Raw genomic sequence first — 17,468 nt, 5'->3', positions numbered from 1 at the left:
TTCAGAAGAGTGCCAGCATTTCATCTCTCACCATGGCTGGTGAGAGATGGAAGCCCTTAATTTCAGATAGCAGAGTGCTATGACAATGATGTCTGGGTCATTAGCATGGATCACAACTCGTTTCACACCTTCCTTTTTCGATACTGAACACTGCATGCAAGATAACTCTGGTGTCAGCCTCCTGTTGAATTGACTGCAACAACAATTATGGAACCCTGGTTAATCAGCACAGTTTTGGTTTCTTCTCTAAAGTCACCACATAAGTACAGAAGAGTACAACCCACAGTTGAGGATGACAGAACACCCACAACCCATCTATAAAAGGAAGTTTAGCTATCTGGCTTTGTTGATTGGAAAGAACCTCTTCTCTCATTTGTGTTCCCCTTCTCGCTTTGAAGGTAGATACCTTGTGAAGGTTTGCTGGCTTCATCACTAATCACTGTAGCTGTAAAATTAAAGAGGCAGGCTGGTACAAGATTTTCAGTCAGAGCAAAATATATTTTGGTTGACGACTCAAGTCATCTCTCCCTCCTGCACGACTTATAATCTTCTTTAAGGATTTAAGCTTCCCAATGTAGAATACAGCTTTTCATTGACATGCTCGTCCTCTTCTAACTGTTTCAATTTCCCAAGAACATCCCCAAGAGATACATTAGAGGCACAGATAAAAGCAGACCCACTACTCTGGTTAATAACTGATACTCTGGTTCCAAAGGGAAGTTGAAGTTTTGTTTTCAAAGCACTTGATTGGTATGTGCCATCATTTCCAGCTCCTACCTCCTGAAGATCACTTCTGTATTAGTTTCTGTTACTTTATCAGGAATCCACATGACTCTTGGAAGAGAGGGGTTTCTAACTGTTCAACAAGGCAAGTGAATGCAACTTCATGGATGCCCTGATACTGTGCGGGGAATACATTTGTGCATAGTACTCGTATATGGTCGCAAATATTTGCTATCATATCATGACGTTGGCCAACTAGCTGTAGCAAGATGTCCGCTCTCGTGAATGTTTTGACTTTTTAATTGTATTTTTTTTTAGAGCCCGGCCCATCACAGTGCCAAAGGTCACTCTAAGCAGAGACGGAGGCTTCACAAGGAGAGTTCTAGACACACAGAGAGAGAGAGAGAGAGAGAGAGAGAGAGAGAGAGAGAGAGAGAGAGAGAGAGAGAGAGAGAGAGAGAGAGAGAGAGAGAGAGAGAGAGAGAGAGAGAGAGAGAGAGAGAGAGAGAGAGAGAGAGAGAGAGAGAGACATATATATATATATATATATATATATATATATATATATATATATATATATTGTTGTGGTTACCAAATTCGCAAACCACCATTCAGGTCCCTTAGGTGAGGTATCTCGGTAAGTACATGTGTAGTTAGGTCCAAACCCGTTGTCTAGTGGGAATACATGTCATTTATGCGTGCTGCGACTCTTCAGGATAGCCGTTTTTCTTTTACTATCTTTATTTTGGACCAACCGCCATGATTACAACCACAACCACCGCTTCACCACAACCGCCACGACCTTCACGTCACACCTCGCAACCGTAGCATCGCCACCGTTCTTGCCCCGCTGTGGGTACCGGTGTTGGACTCGTGCAGGGCGCGCGTCGAACAGGGTGTACAAAATCACGGATTTTGTGCTTCAAAAACGGATCAAAAACGACACACGCCCACTTTTTGCCGTCCAATCGGTGAGCGAGGGGCGATTTGGCCCCGCCTCCAGGACGATCGATATATGCAAATTTGTGGATCAAAAAGCCTTCACACCCACTTTTTCTCGGGCCAATGGGGAGCGAGGTGAAAGGTCAAAGGGAGGGGGTCAAAAGCGAAGCTACGGGGGGATAAAAGGACCGAGTTCGTCAGTCAGAGGAGAGTCAGAGAGTCCAGAGGCGGAGAGTGGAGAGTCGGAGAGTCCAGAGGCGGAGAGTGGAGAGTCGGAGAGTCCAGAGGCGGAGAGTAGGAGAGTCGGAAGCAGAGGGTCAAGACTTCGCGGGCGGTGGAGCTGCTCGTCGTGTGCGTTGGAGTCGGAACGGAGGGGACGAGCTGTGGAAAGGCGGCGACACCAGACGAGGGGGTGCTCGCGTCGTGCAGGGAGCTGCACCCGAGGGAGGCCGACAGCGCGACCTGGCCGAGGTGGAGACGCACACCAGGGATAATAAAGATCCTCTATACCCCGAGCATCAGCAACCCCCTCCTGTTTCCCCCCGTGCTGAGATAGTGCGACCAAGGGGGCCCCTTTCCCACCCCCTGCCAGACACTGTCCGCGAGGCCCGCGGAGTTGAGGCGCCATCGCCGCTCCGCGTCTCATCACCAGACGGGTAGGCGCGACCCGGTCTCGGCCTCAGGCCCGCCTCATCCTTGAGGGTATTCTTTCCTTGGTTTTGGGTATGTGTTGTCAGCGCCGTCTGTGAAGTAGAATTGTATAAGTGTTGCTGCATCCTGGCTTCTTTCCAGCCATTCTATAAGCTATTGTTACGGCTGTGGAAATTCGCAGAACACCATATAGGTCCTTAGTTAGTTATGCCGATAAGTCCATGTTCAGTTAGATTTCCCAACCGTTGTTTAATGGGATTATCCATGTTGACAGGGCTCTGATCTTTGAGTTAGCCGTTATTCTTTGCTATCGTTATTTTGGACCAACCGCTTCACACAACCACCCTGCAAGGGACAAAGAGAACTACCGCGGTGGCGCGCGTCCCGAATTTGGCGGGGACAACGCTTCCTTCGAGAAGTTTCCCGCATCTTCTGGAAGGATTGCGGGGCGAGAGCGGAGGGGTGGAGCGTGGGTAATAAAAAGGGCACACGGAGCGTTCGCGCTCTCTCTCTCTCTCTCTATCTCTATCTCTATCTCTATCTCTATCTCTATCTCTATCTCTATCTCTATCTCTATCTCTATCTCTATCTCTATCTCTATCTCTATCTCTATCTCTATCTCTATCTCTATCTCTCCTCGTGGAAAGATCTCTCTGTCTCTCTCTGTCTCTCTCTGTCTCTCTCTGTCTCTCTCTGTCTCTCTCTGTCTCTCTCTGTCTCTCTCTGTCTCTCTCTGTCTCTCTCTGTCTCTCTCTGTCTCTCTCTGTCTCTCTCTGTCTCTCTCTGTCTCTCTCTGTCTCTCTCTGTCTCTCTCTCTCTCTCTCTCTCTCTCTCTCTCTCCCCTCGTGGAAAGAACTCTCTCTCTCCCCTCGTGGAAAGAACTCTCTCTCTCCCCTCGTGGAAAGAACTCTCTCTCTCTCTCCTCGTGGAAAGAACTCTCTCTGGAGTTTCTGCTGGGGTTGCTGTGGTTGCTGCCGCTGGACGCCGCGGAGGAGCTGTGCTGCTTCTGCCGGAGCTGCGTGGAGATCTGAGCTCGTGTCCGAGTCAGGAGCTTGGAGCGGTCGGTCGGTGGAGGTCCGGGTGTTACAAAGGAGACGTGGGCTGGAGACGCAGTGCTACTGTGTCGCGCGAACCTGCGCGTGCATGTCGGGAGAGCTGGAGAGAGCTCGCCTGCCGCTTGGCAAGGCCTGGGCGCAACCGCGGCAACGCTAGCTGCCGTGGGGACAGGACGTCGCGACTCGCCCCATCAAGGCACCACGAGGGTGCAGCTAACCTGCAACGGTCTCGTGGGGCCCTTTTGGTCACCGAAGCCCCACATTATAAAGGCCCACGGGCCCAGTCTGACTCCCTTGTCTATGAGGGTGGTCTTTTTCCTGGGGTTTTGCTTTGAATGCATGTTGTGGCGCCGTGTCTGTTGAGTAGTAAGACTGTTAAGTGATTGTGAAGAACGGTTGTAGTTCTTTTTGCATTACTTTTGCTTTTGTTGATTGCATAATTGCATACGCACTGTGTAAAATAAATGTGCTTGTGTGAACGTTAACCCGTTCGTCGTGTCCTTTTTCCCCCCATTGAAGTGCCATATTGTTTTTCGGAATACGAGTTGGTTTTTGAATACCGATAATAGAATGGGGTCCGGCGAGGTCTGGCGACAATACCCGCTCGGTTATCCCAGAACGGAACGAACCACTTAAGCAGTTTGTGTCCAAACAGGCCTTCGCCGAGGTACGGTCCCTCGGTAGGTTACCCGCGCGAATACTTAGGTATATCGATATTCGGCGATTGACCCTGTCGCACTCGGGTAGAATACGGATTGGGCCGTGGTGTGCGTCGAAGGCACACCCGTGACTGGTTCTCGGCGTTGTTCCGGGAAGTCACGACTGAATTGCTCGTCCGGTGGGCGGGCGGCTGCCATTGGCTAAAGCGGTCGTTCGCACGCCGGGCGGGCGTAGATTCGTAACACTATCATTACCTCCGCCCACCTTGTGTTTTCACCCTTGTCTGTTTGTTTGTTCGTGTACACCATATCTCAAAAAGTTATGGACAGATTCAGATGACATTTAGTTGAGAGGTTTGGAGTGTAACAAGGACGAATTGATTTGATTTTGGTGAAGATCTGGAAAATAGAATTTTTATTAAACTTGGTGGACACGTTGGGTGTGTGACGATCCTGGATTTTTTGAATTTTGGTGAAGATCCGAATCCAGGTAGAGGTGTGCGCTCTACCTAATGCCCTTCTCATTTAAAGGTACGTTTGTGTTCTTTGAGTGACTTTTTTTTAAAATCTTATTTCTTATTCCTGTTTTCATTATTTCATATAACAATTCCTGTAATGGATATACTCTAACCTATTTGACAGCAGATATCCAAAGGAAATTATTCCTGAACTACAACCTGAATGAGAAAAAATAACTTTAAAATCGAACTATCGGGTCATTATTGGGTAGAAACATGAAAATTTGATATCGTGTGATGTCATCACTTTTACAGTCAATAAAACCAATTCAGTCGCTTATTATACAGGATTGTCCACCTATCGTGTGTTACTTTGTGTCTATAGAAGGCATTTTATACCCAACAACCTTTTGTAGCACGATTTTTGATATTAACCTTGGTGGAAGGCTGACATCTAGGTAGAGATTAACCGATGGGTGGAAGTTGTGTGTGGAGCATCTTGTGTTTGACACGAGCAGTGAGACAATTGGCAAATTAAGTAAAGAGTGGAGAACTGACCTCGGAGAAGTCCATCCATCATGCGATCGGCGACTGCATTGATGAACTACAACAGGTGGAGCAATTACCAAACTCATCCACAATGATTGGCACATCACGGAGTGTGAGTTGAGTGAAGCACTTGGCGTCTGACATCATGAATTAGAAACGATTGATACAAGCCTTGGCTACTCCTCGAACGTTCAATTTCACAAAGCAACCAGAAAGCAATCTGTACTGATCGACCGCGGTGATTATGAAGATGAGACCACTTGCATTCCTCTTACACATCATGGCAGGATATTAGACATGGTTCCGTTACCCTAACTCCTGGACATCAAGTGCCAAGCCATGGGAGTTGGACCACCGAGTGTCCTTGGAAAAATCAATTAAAAGTCCATCTACCTTTTGGCAAAGTCATGGTACTGAGAGGCAATGAAAACTCGTATCAAATTAAAATGGACATTTATTTCATGGCATGTGAAAAAGGATCAATGTATGCAATCACGTGAGATTTGTCAGGGACGGTCCTACAGAATCTGCACAGAGACAGGAAAATCGGGATGTGCATGTGATGTCACGAAAACGTCAAATGATGCAGGGGTCTGTTCGGTCAATATCGAGTGTTGACCACCTTTGGGCGGCAATGCATGCTTGAAGTCGACAGGGCACGGATAAACACAGGTGGCAGATCAGAGCTTGTGGTGTTGCTGTCAAATGGTACTGTGAGGCTGCTGTAAGCTCTGCAACATTGTGTGGAGGGTTCATTTGATGATTGCTCCCCAAACCATAACACCACCACCTCCAAAACTCCTCTCTCTCTCTCTCTCTCTCTGTCTCTGTCTCTGTCTCTGTCTCTGTCTCTGTCTCTGTCTCTGTCTCTGTCTCTGTCTCTGTCTCTGTCTCTGTCTCTGTCTCTGTCTCTGTCTCTGTCTCTGTCTCTGTCTCTGTCTCTGTCTCTGTCTCTGTCTCTGTCTCTGTCTCTGTCTCTGTCTCTGTCTCTGTCTCTGTCTCTGTCTCTGTCTCTCTCTCTCTCTCTCTCTCTCTCTCTCTCTCTCTCTCTCTCTCTCTCTCTCTCTCTCTCTCTCTCCGACGGTACATACGAAGACATCCATCTGGAAAACTGATGTTGATCCACGATTCATCAGGAAAGATGACATTTGTCCACCATCTCCTACCAAAGTTATCACCAGCTGCTGCCCATCCGTTGGCGTGCAACTCAGTGTTGATGTGTCAAGATTTGTCCATGGTAAGGTCGACGATGATGACGTCGTACGGTTCGGTCACTGATGAGTTGTCCCCTTGTTCCAATTGTGGTTCTGGCCATTTCTCGTGCTCTCCTGAAGCGGTTGCGGAGGTGACTGACGACGATGCACCAGTCATGTCTTGCTGATGTCACATGCTGTGTACCATGACAAGAACGGTCGCTGACCCTTCCTGTGGCTCTGTCGCATAGAAACTGTGGACTGGTGGACATGCAAATGTTGAGCAACTCCTTGACCTATTCCATGATTCAGTTAGCGATGGCTTGGTTACTCTGATCATTCGTTAGATGTGGCATTTTAATTGACGGCCTCACAACTCAGGCAACCTGTGCTTTTATAGGGCATGCAAGTGCAGCGTGTTATTGTTTGTTTGTTTTTTTTTAACACTGTTCATCATTTCCAAGATTTTCCATATGGTTGTGTTCAGACTCAAACGTCCAGACACAAGCAACACACCGGACTCAAACACAATCAAACACCCATAACAGATGTCCAACATGCATGTTTTATTACTTACCATTTGCGTTCAAGAACAGGCTATACTCCAGCTAAATCATATATGCGGTTTCATTGCTAATCAGTATATATTCAGGTCATAATCATTATCAAGGACGTTCGAGGAAATCTTTACATTTGGATGGGACTGTACTTCCTCGTCTTACACACTGTGCTCAGACCCGGAACCTTCAGACTTCCTTATGCTTGGTCCCCGAAAGGATGGGTTATGCGGATATCAATGTAAACATGATAATGTCAAGAACGAGGTTCAAAAATTGCTGTGTGACACTGATGAGCCATGTTAGCACGACAGGATACATACTCTTGTGAATCCCTGTTGGAAACATGTTGAAAGACAGGAAGAATATCTTGGAAAAATAACTTCGCATATTCATTTATTACCCTGCGCATGCGAAGCAAAAAAGCTGGGTTAAGCATTTGGTTCACTTTGTCTGTCCACAAATGTCAGTTTATGATCGTGGAGCAACTTAATTTCAATTGAGTGTTACATTTTGAACACAGTTCGGAAAACAAGCTTGGAGGTTAGCAGTACTTTGGGTCTGAATTCGCCCCGATTGCACATGTGCAGAGAGGATTGAGATGATTTTTTTGGTCTGTCTTCCTGCCTGCCTGTCTGGCAGTCAAAAAAAAAAATTGAAAATCATTCCATACAGGAAACTTGCTGTTTTTAACGACGTCATAAAGGACACAAACACCAGGCACGAAGAACGAATGGAAGGTGTTATAAATAAGGGGGTGTATAAAATGCTTTGCCTAGTGTTGGCTTAATGGTTAGGGTGGTGGACTTGGGATCCTGGGATCCTGAATTCAAATACCATTGAGCTGTTGAATTAATGCCAGCTGGGGTTGATTCTGTCTGTCATCCTTCCGAGGTCGGCAAAATGAGTGCCAGCATGCTGGTATCCTGCGTCGGAGTGGCGACCCGTCCAGGATTGTGCTCAATAGCCAACGAGACAGCTTAGGCAGCACCAACGCTCTGCACAGATTATGGTCCCGATGGATGGATGGATGGATTTTACATCATCTTGACCAATCAAATTTGCTGCTCGCAGACCCCGTCCATGTCCTATTTTTCTCAAGACTGTGTGGGGTAAGGTGTTCTATGAACTCTCGTATTTGATAAGTTTATCACTGCACAAAAAATGAATCCTGGAAAGGCATTAGAGGAATTAATTATTTTGTGGTGATCTTGATATATATATATATATATATATATATATATATATATATATATATATATATATATATATATATATATATATATATATATATGAGAGAAAAAAGAGAAACACGTTTATGTGGTTATTGCACAACGTTTATTCCAAAATAATCATATATATAAATACATATGCATATAAATGCTGAACGTCATACATGTTAACGTGACGTTTGCTGCAGAGCATACTTGCGCGTACTTGCGACATTGGCCGAGGGTTGTCATCGTTTTGTGTACATGCTTTGTTTACAATTTTGAGGGGAGCTTTGCAAAATCGAAGATTTGTGGGGGTGGCCTTTCCTGCTAAAAGGAAAACATTGAAACTCAGCAAAGCCTGTGCTCATATCTGCGTGGCTCATTCGCTGAGACCTTCATGAGTTGACAATTGATTGTAGTTTCAGGTACTTTTTCAATTTCAGTGGCGCATGTAGTACAATCGAGCTTACTCGGACCTGAAACAATAAAAGCCATTTTGAATGGTTGTTCGGGCCACAATAAACCGAAACGCCACCATTATTATTTGGGGCTATCTACATTTATTTCCCACACACAAAATCATCTAATTCTGACCCCTTACCCCTTATCCTGCAGCTTCCCTCCCTAATCTCCTTCCATTCCCCACTGTCACTCCCACCTCCCAAATCTCTCCTTTTTTTCTTTCTTTCCGATCTCTCCTTTTCTCTTATGTTTAATTTTTTTAATCGTTAATCCTCGCCCCCCCCCCCAACCCAACTCCTCTCCTCTCTCTCTCACCCTTGCTGTGCAAATGTAGTCTTGTAGTTGCTATTTTAACTTGAGATAAATATGCACTACAAACAAGGCTTAAAATTGCTGAGCAAACACAGTGGAAAACCATGAGTTTGAAGCATCGGTTAACTTGCTAACGTTCACAGAAGGTTGGCACGAACCATTTTGATTAGACAATAACGACGACAGCGTACGGGAAAGGATAGATGGCCCTGGATTCCGCATGACACATGTTAGGCAGCTTTTCACACCTGTGCTTGTGCTAGCATGACGGTTTGTGCACGTGGTTTCTGTACAGAGAGGATGTTTCTCTGCTTTGCTGTCAGAAGAGGCTGTGTGCAGCAATGCTTTCCCTGGAATACAATGTCACCTTTTTTTTTTGTTCCGTCACTCTGCATTATCTACATACACATGTACAAATTGTATAATTGAATGAGAAGGTTTGGCTCTCACCAGATGCCAACGAGTGACGAGCACTGTACTGTGATCTCGTATGCAATCTGCTTCTCACAATCAAATTAAAGAACTGGTAAATTAAAATAGCTGAATAGTTGCTTTAGAATGCTTTAATAGTGAGGATTTCTTTTCACTACCACTGCACTACCTCAAGAAAGTGCCAACACTGACAACGGGCGTAGTGATGGACCACCAGAACCAGATGTTGAGGGGCCTTGATTGAGGCATGAACGTCCAAAGGGTGGGAGAGTGAGCAAAGCCCCATGCTGTAGGCCTGGGGCCTGTACAGGCCCTGGCGGACGATGACCGCCAAGGGGAAGGAGAGTCACGGCTGCAGTGGAGTGCGGCATGGAGCTTGGACCAGAGGTACTGAGCGTTACTCCAGCAGAACTGTTCGTTTGCGCAGTCTGGATCCCGGCATTAGACGGTGGTCTATGCCGTGCACTCTTCTGGTGGGCTCGCAGCCCCGCGAGTTGGGAGTATGCACTCTGGCACACATGGCACTTGTATGGCCGCTCACCCGTGTGCAGCCGCACGTGGTTTCGCAGAGTCGATGACTGTGAGAAGCGACGTGCACAGAAGCGGCAAGCGAATGGTTTGTCGAGTGTGTGAATGCGCATGTGCGAGCGCAGGTTGCTGCGAGAGTTGAATCCACGATGGCAAATGACACACCGGAGCTTGCTGGTTCCATTTGCTACCCCCGGTGCTGCTGCAGATGTTGATGTGGATATGACTCCACTCCTAAGGCAGCCTGAACTGGATATCGCCATTCCAGGGCTATCCAGAGCTGTATTTTCATCTAAAGAAAGAAGAAGAAGGAACATTGAGGTCTTTGCATTTGATCATTGTGGTCTTAGATAAAATCACCAAGCAAGGTTTGAGTTAACCAGCTTCAGCAAGCTATTCCTAATCTTGTCATTAATGCTATGGTTGTAAGACCTATGGTTTTCCCCATGAGGTTTAAAATTATTGGAACATCTATCCACCAGTAAGTCGTGCCATAACAACATGGAACTAGATAACTACAATCGCCAAGGGAATAAACTCCCTCACTCTGTACAATCCCATTATTCCCTCCAGGCCTTAAGAACGGCTGTTCACCACCACCTCTTATCGTCAATCAACGATCCAAATCCAAATCTACCTCCTTTTCTACCCTCGTTCCTCAATCTTTTCGTTCCCCCATCCAAATCCTCAATCTTTTCTACCCCCGTTAATCCACCCCAAACCCACCTCCTTCAAATTCCCTGCTTTCCTTCCTGAAGGTCTCTGTAGTGTCCATCTTGTATACCCCATGTTCCCCACCCCATCCCTCTCCCTTCCACACATCTCCTAATGTCTCTGTTCCCCACTGTTTTGTCCTTCCCACTCCCGCCTCTCTTGTCTCATGCCCCCCTTGCTGTGCGTTGTGTGTTTGCTCTCAGACGAGCCTCGACAAGATATACAAAAAATATATATATATATATATATATATATATATATATATATATATATATATATATATATATATATATATATATATATATATACATATATATATATATATATAGGGTAAGCCTCACCGGCACACGTGATCTATTGATGGCACCATTCTTTTCGCACTGTCATATGACCTTGACCATTAACCGCGAAGGGTATGATGTAGATGAAGCGTAAAATGCACCTTACTCTAGTCTAGGCTATCTGGAGAGGGCAATTTTGTTCCGAGCAGACAAACCTTTGTGAAGTGGTGGTCAAACCTGTTAAAATGTATATAATTATGGAATGACCTGAAAAATTAGGTCAAGGTTAAAAAAAAAAAAAATTATGTCGACCCTGCATACCTTGTATTCCCATTGTTGATGTAAAATTTCACTCAAAATCCCAGTCTGATCTGAGATACAGCTCGGACATTGACAGAAAGAAAAAAAATGATTAAAAAACCCCCCAAAAACCTAAATGGTGGTTTCGTACTCCGATGCGTGCAACATATTCTAGTTCTGTATTTTTAATTGATTTTCTGAAATTTGTCGAATTTGTTTTTCACTTGGAAGTTGTGGGTTACGACGTGTAAATAAAGGTGGGAAAAAGTCTGATTTAATGTAATTTAATTCCAGGTTATAAGGAAGCAAAAGGTGAAAATTCTGAAGGGGGTGTAGACTTTCTACAGGCACTCTATACGTAGATCGCATATCTAAACATTGTGAAATTTTTTTGTCCCATACACTTCGCTTCCTTTCCTTCACCATATCTCAGATGCTTTCCAATCGCTCATCTCCTGAAGCATCTTTACTCTCCATTTTTCCCCATATTTTATCTTTCCTTTTCTTTTCTCAATCCCTCTTTCCCATACCTTTTACATCCATGATATGTAAAGGACCGATAATTAGACATCATCATAAGACTGCAAATATAACGATGTTCAAGTCAAATCTCATCGTTAAACCACAATGGCTTGCTCAGCACACAATGTAAAAATAAACACCCTGAACCAACTTGTGAGCTTCATGAGGATCTCAGCAAGACCTTCAAGTATTAGAACTGCAAGGAAGTATGCAGTGTTCTTTTAGCCATTTAATTCGATTGTTGGTCAGGTGTCACTGTCGTTAACATCTTATACCAGACCATAGATATCTGCGACAACACTGTGCCATTCATTGTTCAGAGCAATTGCAAGTTTCATGGTGGATCGTCCTCGGTTGACTCGGTTGACTCGAGCCCCAGGAGGTGTTCCAAGACATGCCACAGTGGTTAAAGTCGGGACTATGGATTGCTGCAGATTTTCAACATTTTCAAACCAATTTCTAACATACATAATTATGGCAATGTGAGTAATCATTTCTGAGAGAAATAAGGGGTTTCACCACATATTTGCATCTCACCTGGTGTTGCAGCATCACCCAAATTGTCACGATAAAGGTCCTTCACATCATCGGAAAAGTCCAGAGCAGCACTGGTGTGGCTTTTGATGTGAAGAGGATTACGGTGGTCTAGTTATGCCGGATTACGGACTAGCTATGCCGGATTACGGACTAGTTATGCCGGATTACGGACTAGCTATGCCAGATTATGGACTAGTTATGCCGGATTACGGACTAGTTATGCCGGATTACGGACTAGTTATGCCGGATTACGGACTAGCTATGCCGGATTACGGACTAGTTATGCCGGATTACGGACTAGTTATGCCGGATTACGGACTAGTTATGCCGGATTACGGACTAGTTATGCTGGATTACTGACTAGCTATGCCGGATTACAGATGAGCTATGCCGGATTACGGACTACTTATGCCGGATTACGGACTACTTATGCCGGATTACGGACGAGCTATGCCGGATTACGGACGAGCTATGCCGGATTACGGACTAGCTATGCCGGATTACGGACTTGCTATGCCGGATTACGGACTAGTTATGCCGGATTACGGACTAGTTATGCTGGATTACGGACTAGCTATGCCGGATTACTGACTAGTTCTGCTGGATTATGGATTAGCTATGCCGGATTACGGACTAGTTATGCCGGATTACGGACTAGCTATGCCAGATTACGGACGAGCTATGCCGGATTATGGACGAGTTATGCTGGATTACAGACGAGTTATGCTGGATTGCAGACGAGTTATGCCAGATTACGGACTAGCTATGCTGGATTACGGACTAGTTAGGCCAGATTACGGACTAGTTATGCTGGATTACGGACTAGCTCTGCCGGATTACGGACGAGTTATGCTGGATTACAGATGAGTTATGCTGGATTACAGATGAGTTATGCCGGATTACGGACTAGCTATGCTGGATTACGGACTAGTTAGGCCAGATTACGGACTAGTTATGCTGGATTATGGACTAGCTCTGCCGGATTACGGACGAGTTATGCCAGGTTACGGACTAGCTATGCTGGATTACGGACTAGTTAGGCCAGACTACGGACTAGTTATGCTGGATTACGGACGAGCTCTGCCGGATTACGGACTAGTTATGCTGGATTATGGACTAGTTATGCCAGATTACGGACTAGCTATGCTGGATTACGGACTTGCTATGCCGGATTACGGACTTGCTATGCCGGATTACGGATGAGCTATGCTGGATTACCGACTAGCTATGCCGGATTACGGACTAGCTATGCCGGATTACGGACTAGCTTTGCCGGATTACAGACTAGCTATGCCAGATTACGGACTCGCTATGCCGGATTACGGACTAGTTTATGCCGCCAGCTGTTCTGCTTCAACAATGTAGCAGGATCGGAGTAATGGCGATGTGAATGGCTCCTCAATTTAATGCGGACCGATAAAGGTCAGAGTTCATTCTGCAACTACCCGCGCCACTAGCACAGCGGTATCCAGCGAGCTTCCTCTGTCTGGTGACCTGGTGACAGATACGGAGATGGTGCCGTCGATGTGAATGGGTCCCAGCAATTTTGATGTTTTTGAAACGCTGTTTTCAAGGTGATGTGAATGGGTTTATGACGGAGTACCACCCGTTGCAGCACCGGAGTATGAGCCGGTGTTGATGGAAATTAGGGTTCAGACAGTGATATAGACTTAATGTTGCTTTGCAGGAATGTGCACATAGGTTTTGGGAGATTTATTTTCAAATGTGGCTCTGGTGTGTGTGTGTGTGTGTGTGTGTGTGTGTGTGTGTGTGTGTGTGTGTGTGTGTGTGTGTGTGTGTGTGTGTGTGTGTGTGTGTGTGTGTGTGTGTGTGTGTGTGTGTGTTCCATTTGTGGGGAAGGAGGCAATAGTTAGGTTCAGGCCTTAGATGGCATGCATGTGAACTTAGCTAGAGAACTCTCCCTTTCTTTTTTTACCTCCGCCACCAAATGTGAAGGAGGTTACGTTTTCACCCCTTTCTGTCTGTTTGTTTGTTAATTTCCGGAATCCTTCGGATTTCGGCAATTATGTTGGTCGGTTGTGTGTGTGTCATTCTGTGTGTCTGTCTGTCTGTCTGTTTGTTTGTTTGTGTGTTTGTTTACCCTGTAACAGCCACACCGTTTCAGCGATCATGACCAAACTGGGTACAGACGTCGGCCATGGTCAAACTTAGACACTTGTCGTTTTTGGTGAATCTAGGTCAAAGGTCAAGGTCAAGGTCAATGAAAAACCGAAATTCTTATTTTCACAATAACATCCGCTAAAATGGTCGTATCGACTTTAAACCAAATCCAAAATGTGCATCTTCCAATTCTGCATACAACCATATGTCCCATTGGGGTGTCACACCAACACCCTTCTCAGCGGTCGGGGGTAGAATGTCAGGGGGGTCGGGTCAAAAATTTCAAATTGCTATAAAAACGTCATTTCAAGTCCGATTGAGTTCCAAGTTATGATCATGACCAAACTAAGTGCTATAACTCATTAAACAGTAGCACTATCGACTAATAAAAACCAAATTGTTTTCCAGGTTTTTGTTTGTTCAGAGATCATGGAGATATGACAAAGTTATTCCGGCAATTCCTTGCTCAATGAGCAATTTCATTTGTTTGTTTGTGTGCCGGATATCTCAAGAAGTTATGAATGGATCCGGATGAAATTTTGTGGACAGGTTTGGTGTGTGAGAAGGACGAACTGATTAGGTTTTGGTGAAGATCCGAATCCGGATCCAACTACTACAGTTTTTTAAGTGATTCTTCACCATTGAGAGAGTTCACATCGACGGCACCATCTTCATCATTGAGAGAGTGCACTCCACTGAGTGCCCTTCCAGTTAAGTTTGTGTGTTTTGGGTAAGAAGTTTAGTGTTGCTTGTGAGGGGACAGGCATTGTCTGATTTAGAAGTGTCCCATCTATTTTTTCTCCCTCTGTGGAAATGGGTAGAGATGGGCATGATTGGGTGGTTGGGGGGGAGAGGGGATGGGTTTGCTAATTAGTCGCACAATCTATCCAGTAGTAGCTCGGCCACATTTTCCCCAGTCATGGGTGAATCTTTGATGCTACGTTGATACTCTATGTAACCAAAACTGATATTCCAATGCTGGTTCTGATTTAAAAAAACATGATTAACAGTCAAGTACCTGTATATGAATGAAATTAACTCTCCAAGAATCATTCCCATTCAGGGAAGCAAGAGTTTTCAAAAAATACTGTTTAACAATGTTTCCAAAATGCAGAATTGAAGTATTTGGGTTGAAGAATGTTCAATTTGGACGCAAACTTTGTTTGTAAAGTGCATACAGTATTTGCCTCATGTGTAGCATGACCTTTGCGTTCTCACATATTAATTATTCTTGGTCTTCTTCCTAAAATCCCCTTTCTTTAGGAATTCACACTCCTCATCAAGAAATAGAATGGGTGGCTGACAGGACGGCCAAGAGGAACACACATTCACCTCTAAGCTGTCTAGCCTGGGTTTGAATCCTGACCCAGCTATAAATTGTCATCCTGGTGTTTCACAGGGCAGGGTGATTCATAAATGTGTGTGCCGTCCCTCGGATGAATGTTAAACTGGTGTCCTGTGTACTGGCATTAGTCGGTGGATGCTAAAGACCCCCATGGTGTCCTTCGTGAATAATAGGTGAGCTCTTTCTCAGGTGTTACAAAATATTGGTCAATTATAGCTCTTCCATGAGCCTTGACTATGTATACAAAAAGAAAATGAAAACAATATCGCTGAGTGGCCACAAAAGCCAGGTTGTCGCGTTACCAAGGTATTCGAACATCGTAAAATCTTCCATTTTGCAAACCTGAATGCGGAGTATTTTGACCACTTAAGATAGGTGGCCAATTACATCAAGGTTTACTAATCAGTGAAAATAGGTCAAACGTCTGATTCGGCTATGAATAGGTCAGTGTTGCCTAATTTGCAAAAAAAAGGCTTCTTGGAGATCCCAAGGCGATCTTTATGTGCGCGCGTGCGCACACACACACACACACACACACACACACACACACACACACACACACACACACACACACACACACACACACACACCTTTGTGATGTTAAGAAATTAAGACACCAGACCAATGTCTACCTGCTTTATCCTGAAGGGGCTGTGGTCAGGTATGCTTGTGTTCAGTCTTGCCTGGATTGTTTAAAATATAAATACTCTTTAGGCCAGAAATCTTAATTGTGCAACCATTTTTGACCTTTGACCCAAGTAATCTCGAGAACGGCTAATCCAAAATGCTTCCATACTTCTCTATTCGGTGTGTTTTTAGTATTTCACTTTTGACCACTTAACATGGACCTGAATGAAAATAAATAAATAAATAAAGGAGTCTGGCTCGATTGGAACAAGGTACCCCCATCCCCATATTTGAAGAGGATGGAGTCAGAAATGAAGGAATGATGTGTGATTGTAATTTGTTGGAAAGGAAAAAAGAAGGAAACATAGCGAAAACAATATACCGTATCTCCTCTTTTGTCGGAGGAAGAGAGGCATGACAAAGGGGACTTTGTGTTCACGTGCCGAGTAATGTTATATGGAGAGATGCATGGGATTGTGTAAAAGATGGCACTGCAGGATAATGTACCATCTTTGTGCTTCGTGCGATGTTCCTCCTCCATGCCTGGCACACCAGGAATGCCAAGGAAGGTATTGTGGCAGAAGCTGTACCACACCAGCAACTCCTGATCTGGAGGAATTGGCTGAAAGACACAAACACATCACCATTTCATTCACCATTGCGAACCAAGACTCCTAACACTGACAAACTTAAATAACAAAAGTTTTCGTCCATTTCCTCATTTGAATTGCCTTGATTAGAGTTTTTGATAAATTATTGATAGAAATTATTTCCTGAATAACTCTCATCACTTGTGGGAAGAGCTTTGCGCAAAATTGGATTACATTCTTCACTTGTTGAATGCGTGGCAATGGGATAAGGATTAGTCGGAAATAAGGGGTTCATAGGCTGTTCGGACTACAAAACTGCCTTCTGCATTCCACACATAGATGCCTGGGTCCTTGAGTCCCCAGTGGTGGTGGTGCCTCAACCTCTTGAGCCACCGTCGTGGCGGGGCTCTTAATCCTCACGCTCAGGTTGCCTGTTCGGTGCATGCTACTAAACTATGGGAAAGGAGAGGGCGCTCCAGACCCGCAGCAAACCCAAGCACTGCTTAACACTCCTCAACTGGATATTCCCAACTGTCGCCACATGGAGGCGGTGGTCTTAGGCCACCGTCGGCCCAGTTCACAGTCAAACCACGAACCCTCTCTATGCTGAACCCTCTCTTTGCAGGTATGTCCTTATTCAGATACGGCGATCAAAACCGCACACAATATTCTTGGCGGGGCCTCATTGAACTCCTT

The 17,468-nt window shown here is 45.1% G+C and overlaps 1 protein-coding gene across 1 annotated transcript in view; it reads right to left on the bottom strand.

Moving 5' to 3' along the window:
- Positions 1-8,112: 8,112 nt before the first annotated feature.
- Positions 8,113-17,468, bottom strand: part of PRDM12 (PR/SET domain 12) — a 48,850-nt gene continuing 39,494 nt past the window's right edge. Inside the window, exons 4-5 of the mRNA XM_085854754.1 lie at positions 16,690-16,804; positions 8,113-10,027 (exon numbers count right to left, since the gene is read on the bottom strand). Coding sequence (XP_085710880.1) covers positions 9,378-10,027; positions 16,690-16,804 — 765 coding nt within the window. The 3' untranslated portion in view covers positions 8,113-9,377. The remainder of the gene's footprint in view (positions 10,028-16,689; positions 16,805-17,468) is intronic.

The sequence above is a fragment of the Eptatretus burgeri genome, chromosome 14, assembly GCF_056783735.1.
Source record: "Eptatretus burgeri isolate ZD-2024b chromosome 14, Ebu_testis_v1, whole genome shotgun sequence".
Classification (NCBI taxonomy): Eukaryota; Metazoa; Chordata; class Myxini; order Myxiniformes; family Myxinidae; genus Eptatretus; species Eptatretus burgeri.
The sequence above is the reverse complement of the archived record's forward strand: the minus strand, read 5'-3'. Positions and strand labels throughout refer to the sequence as shown.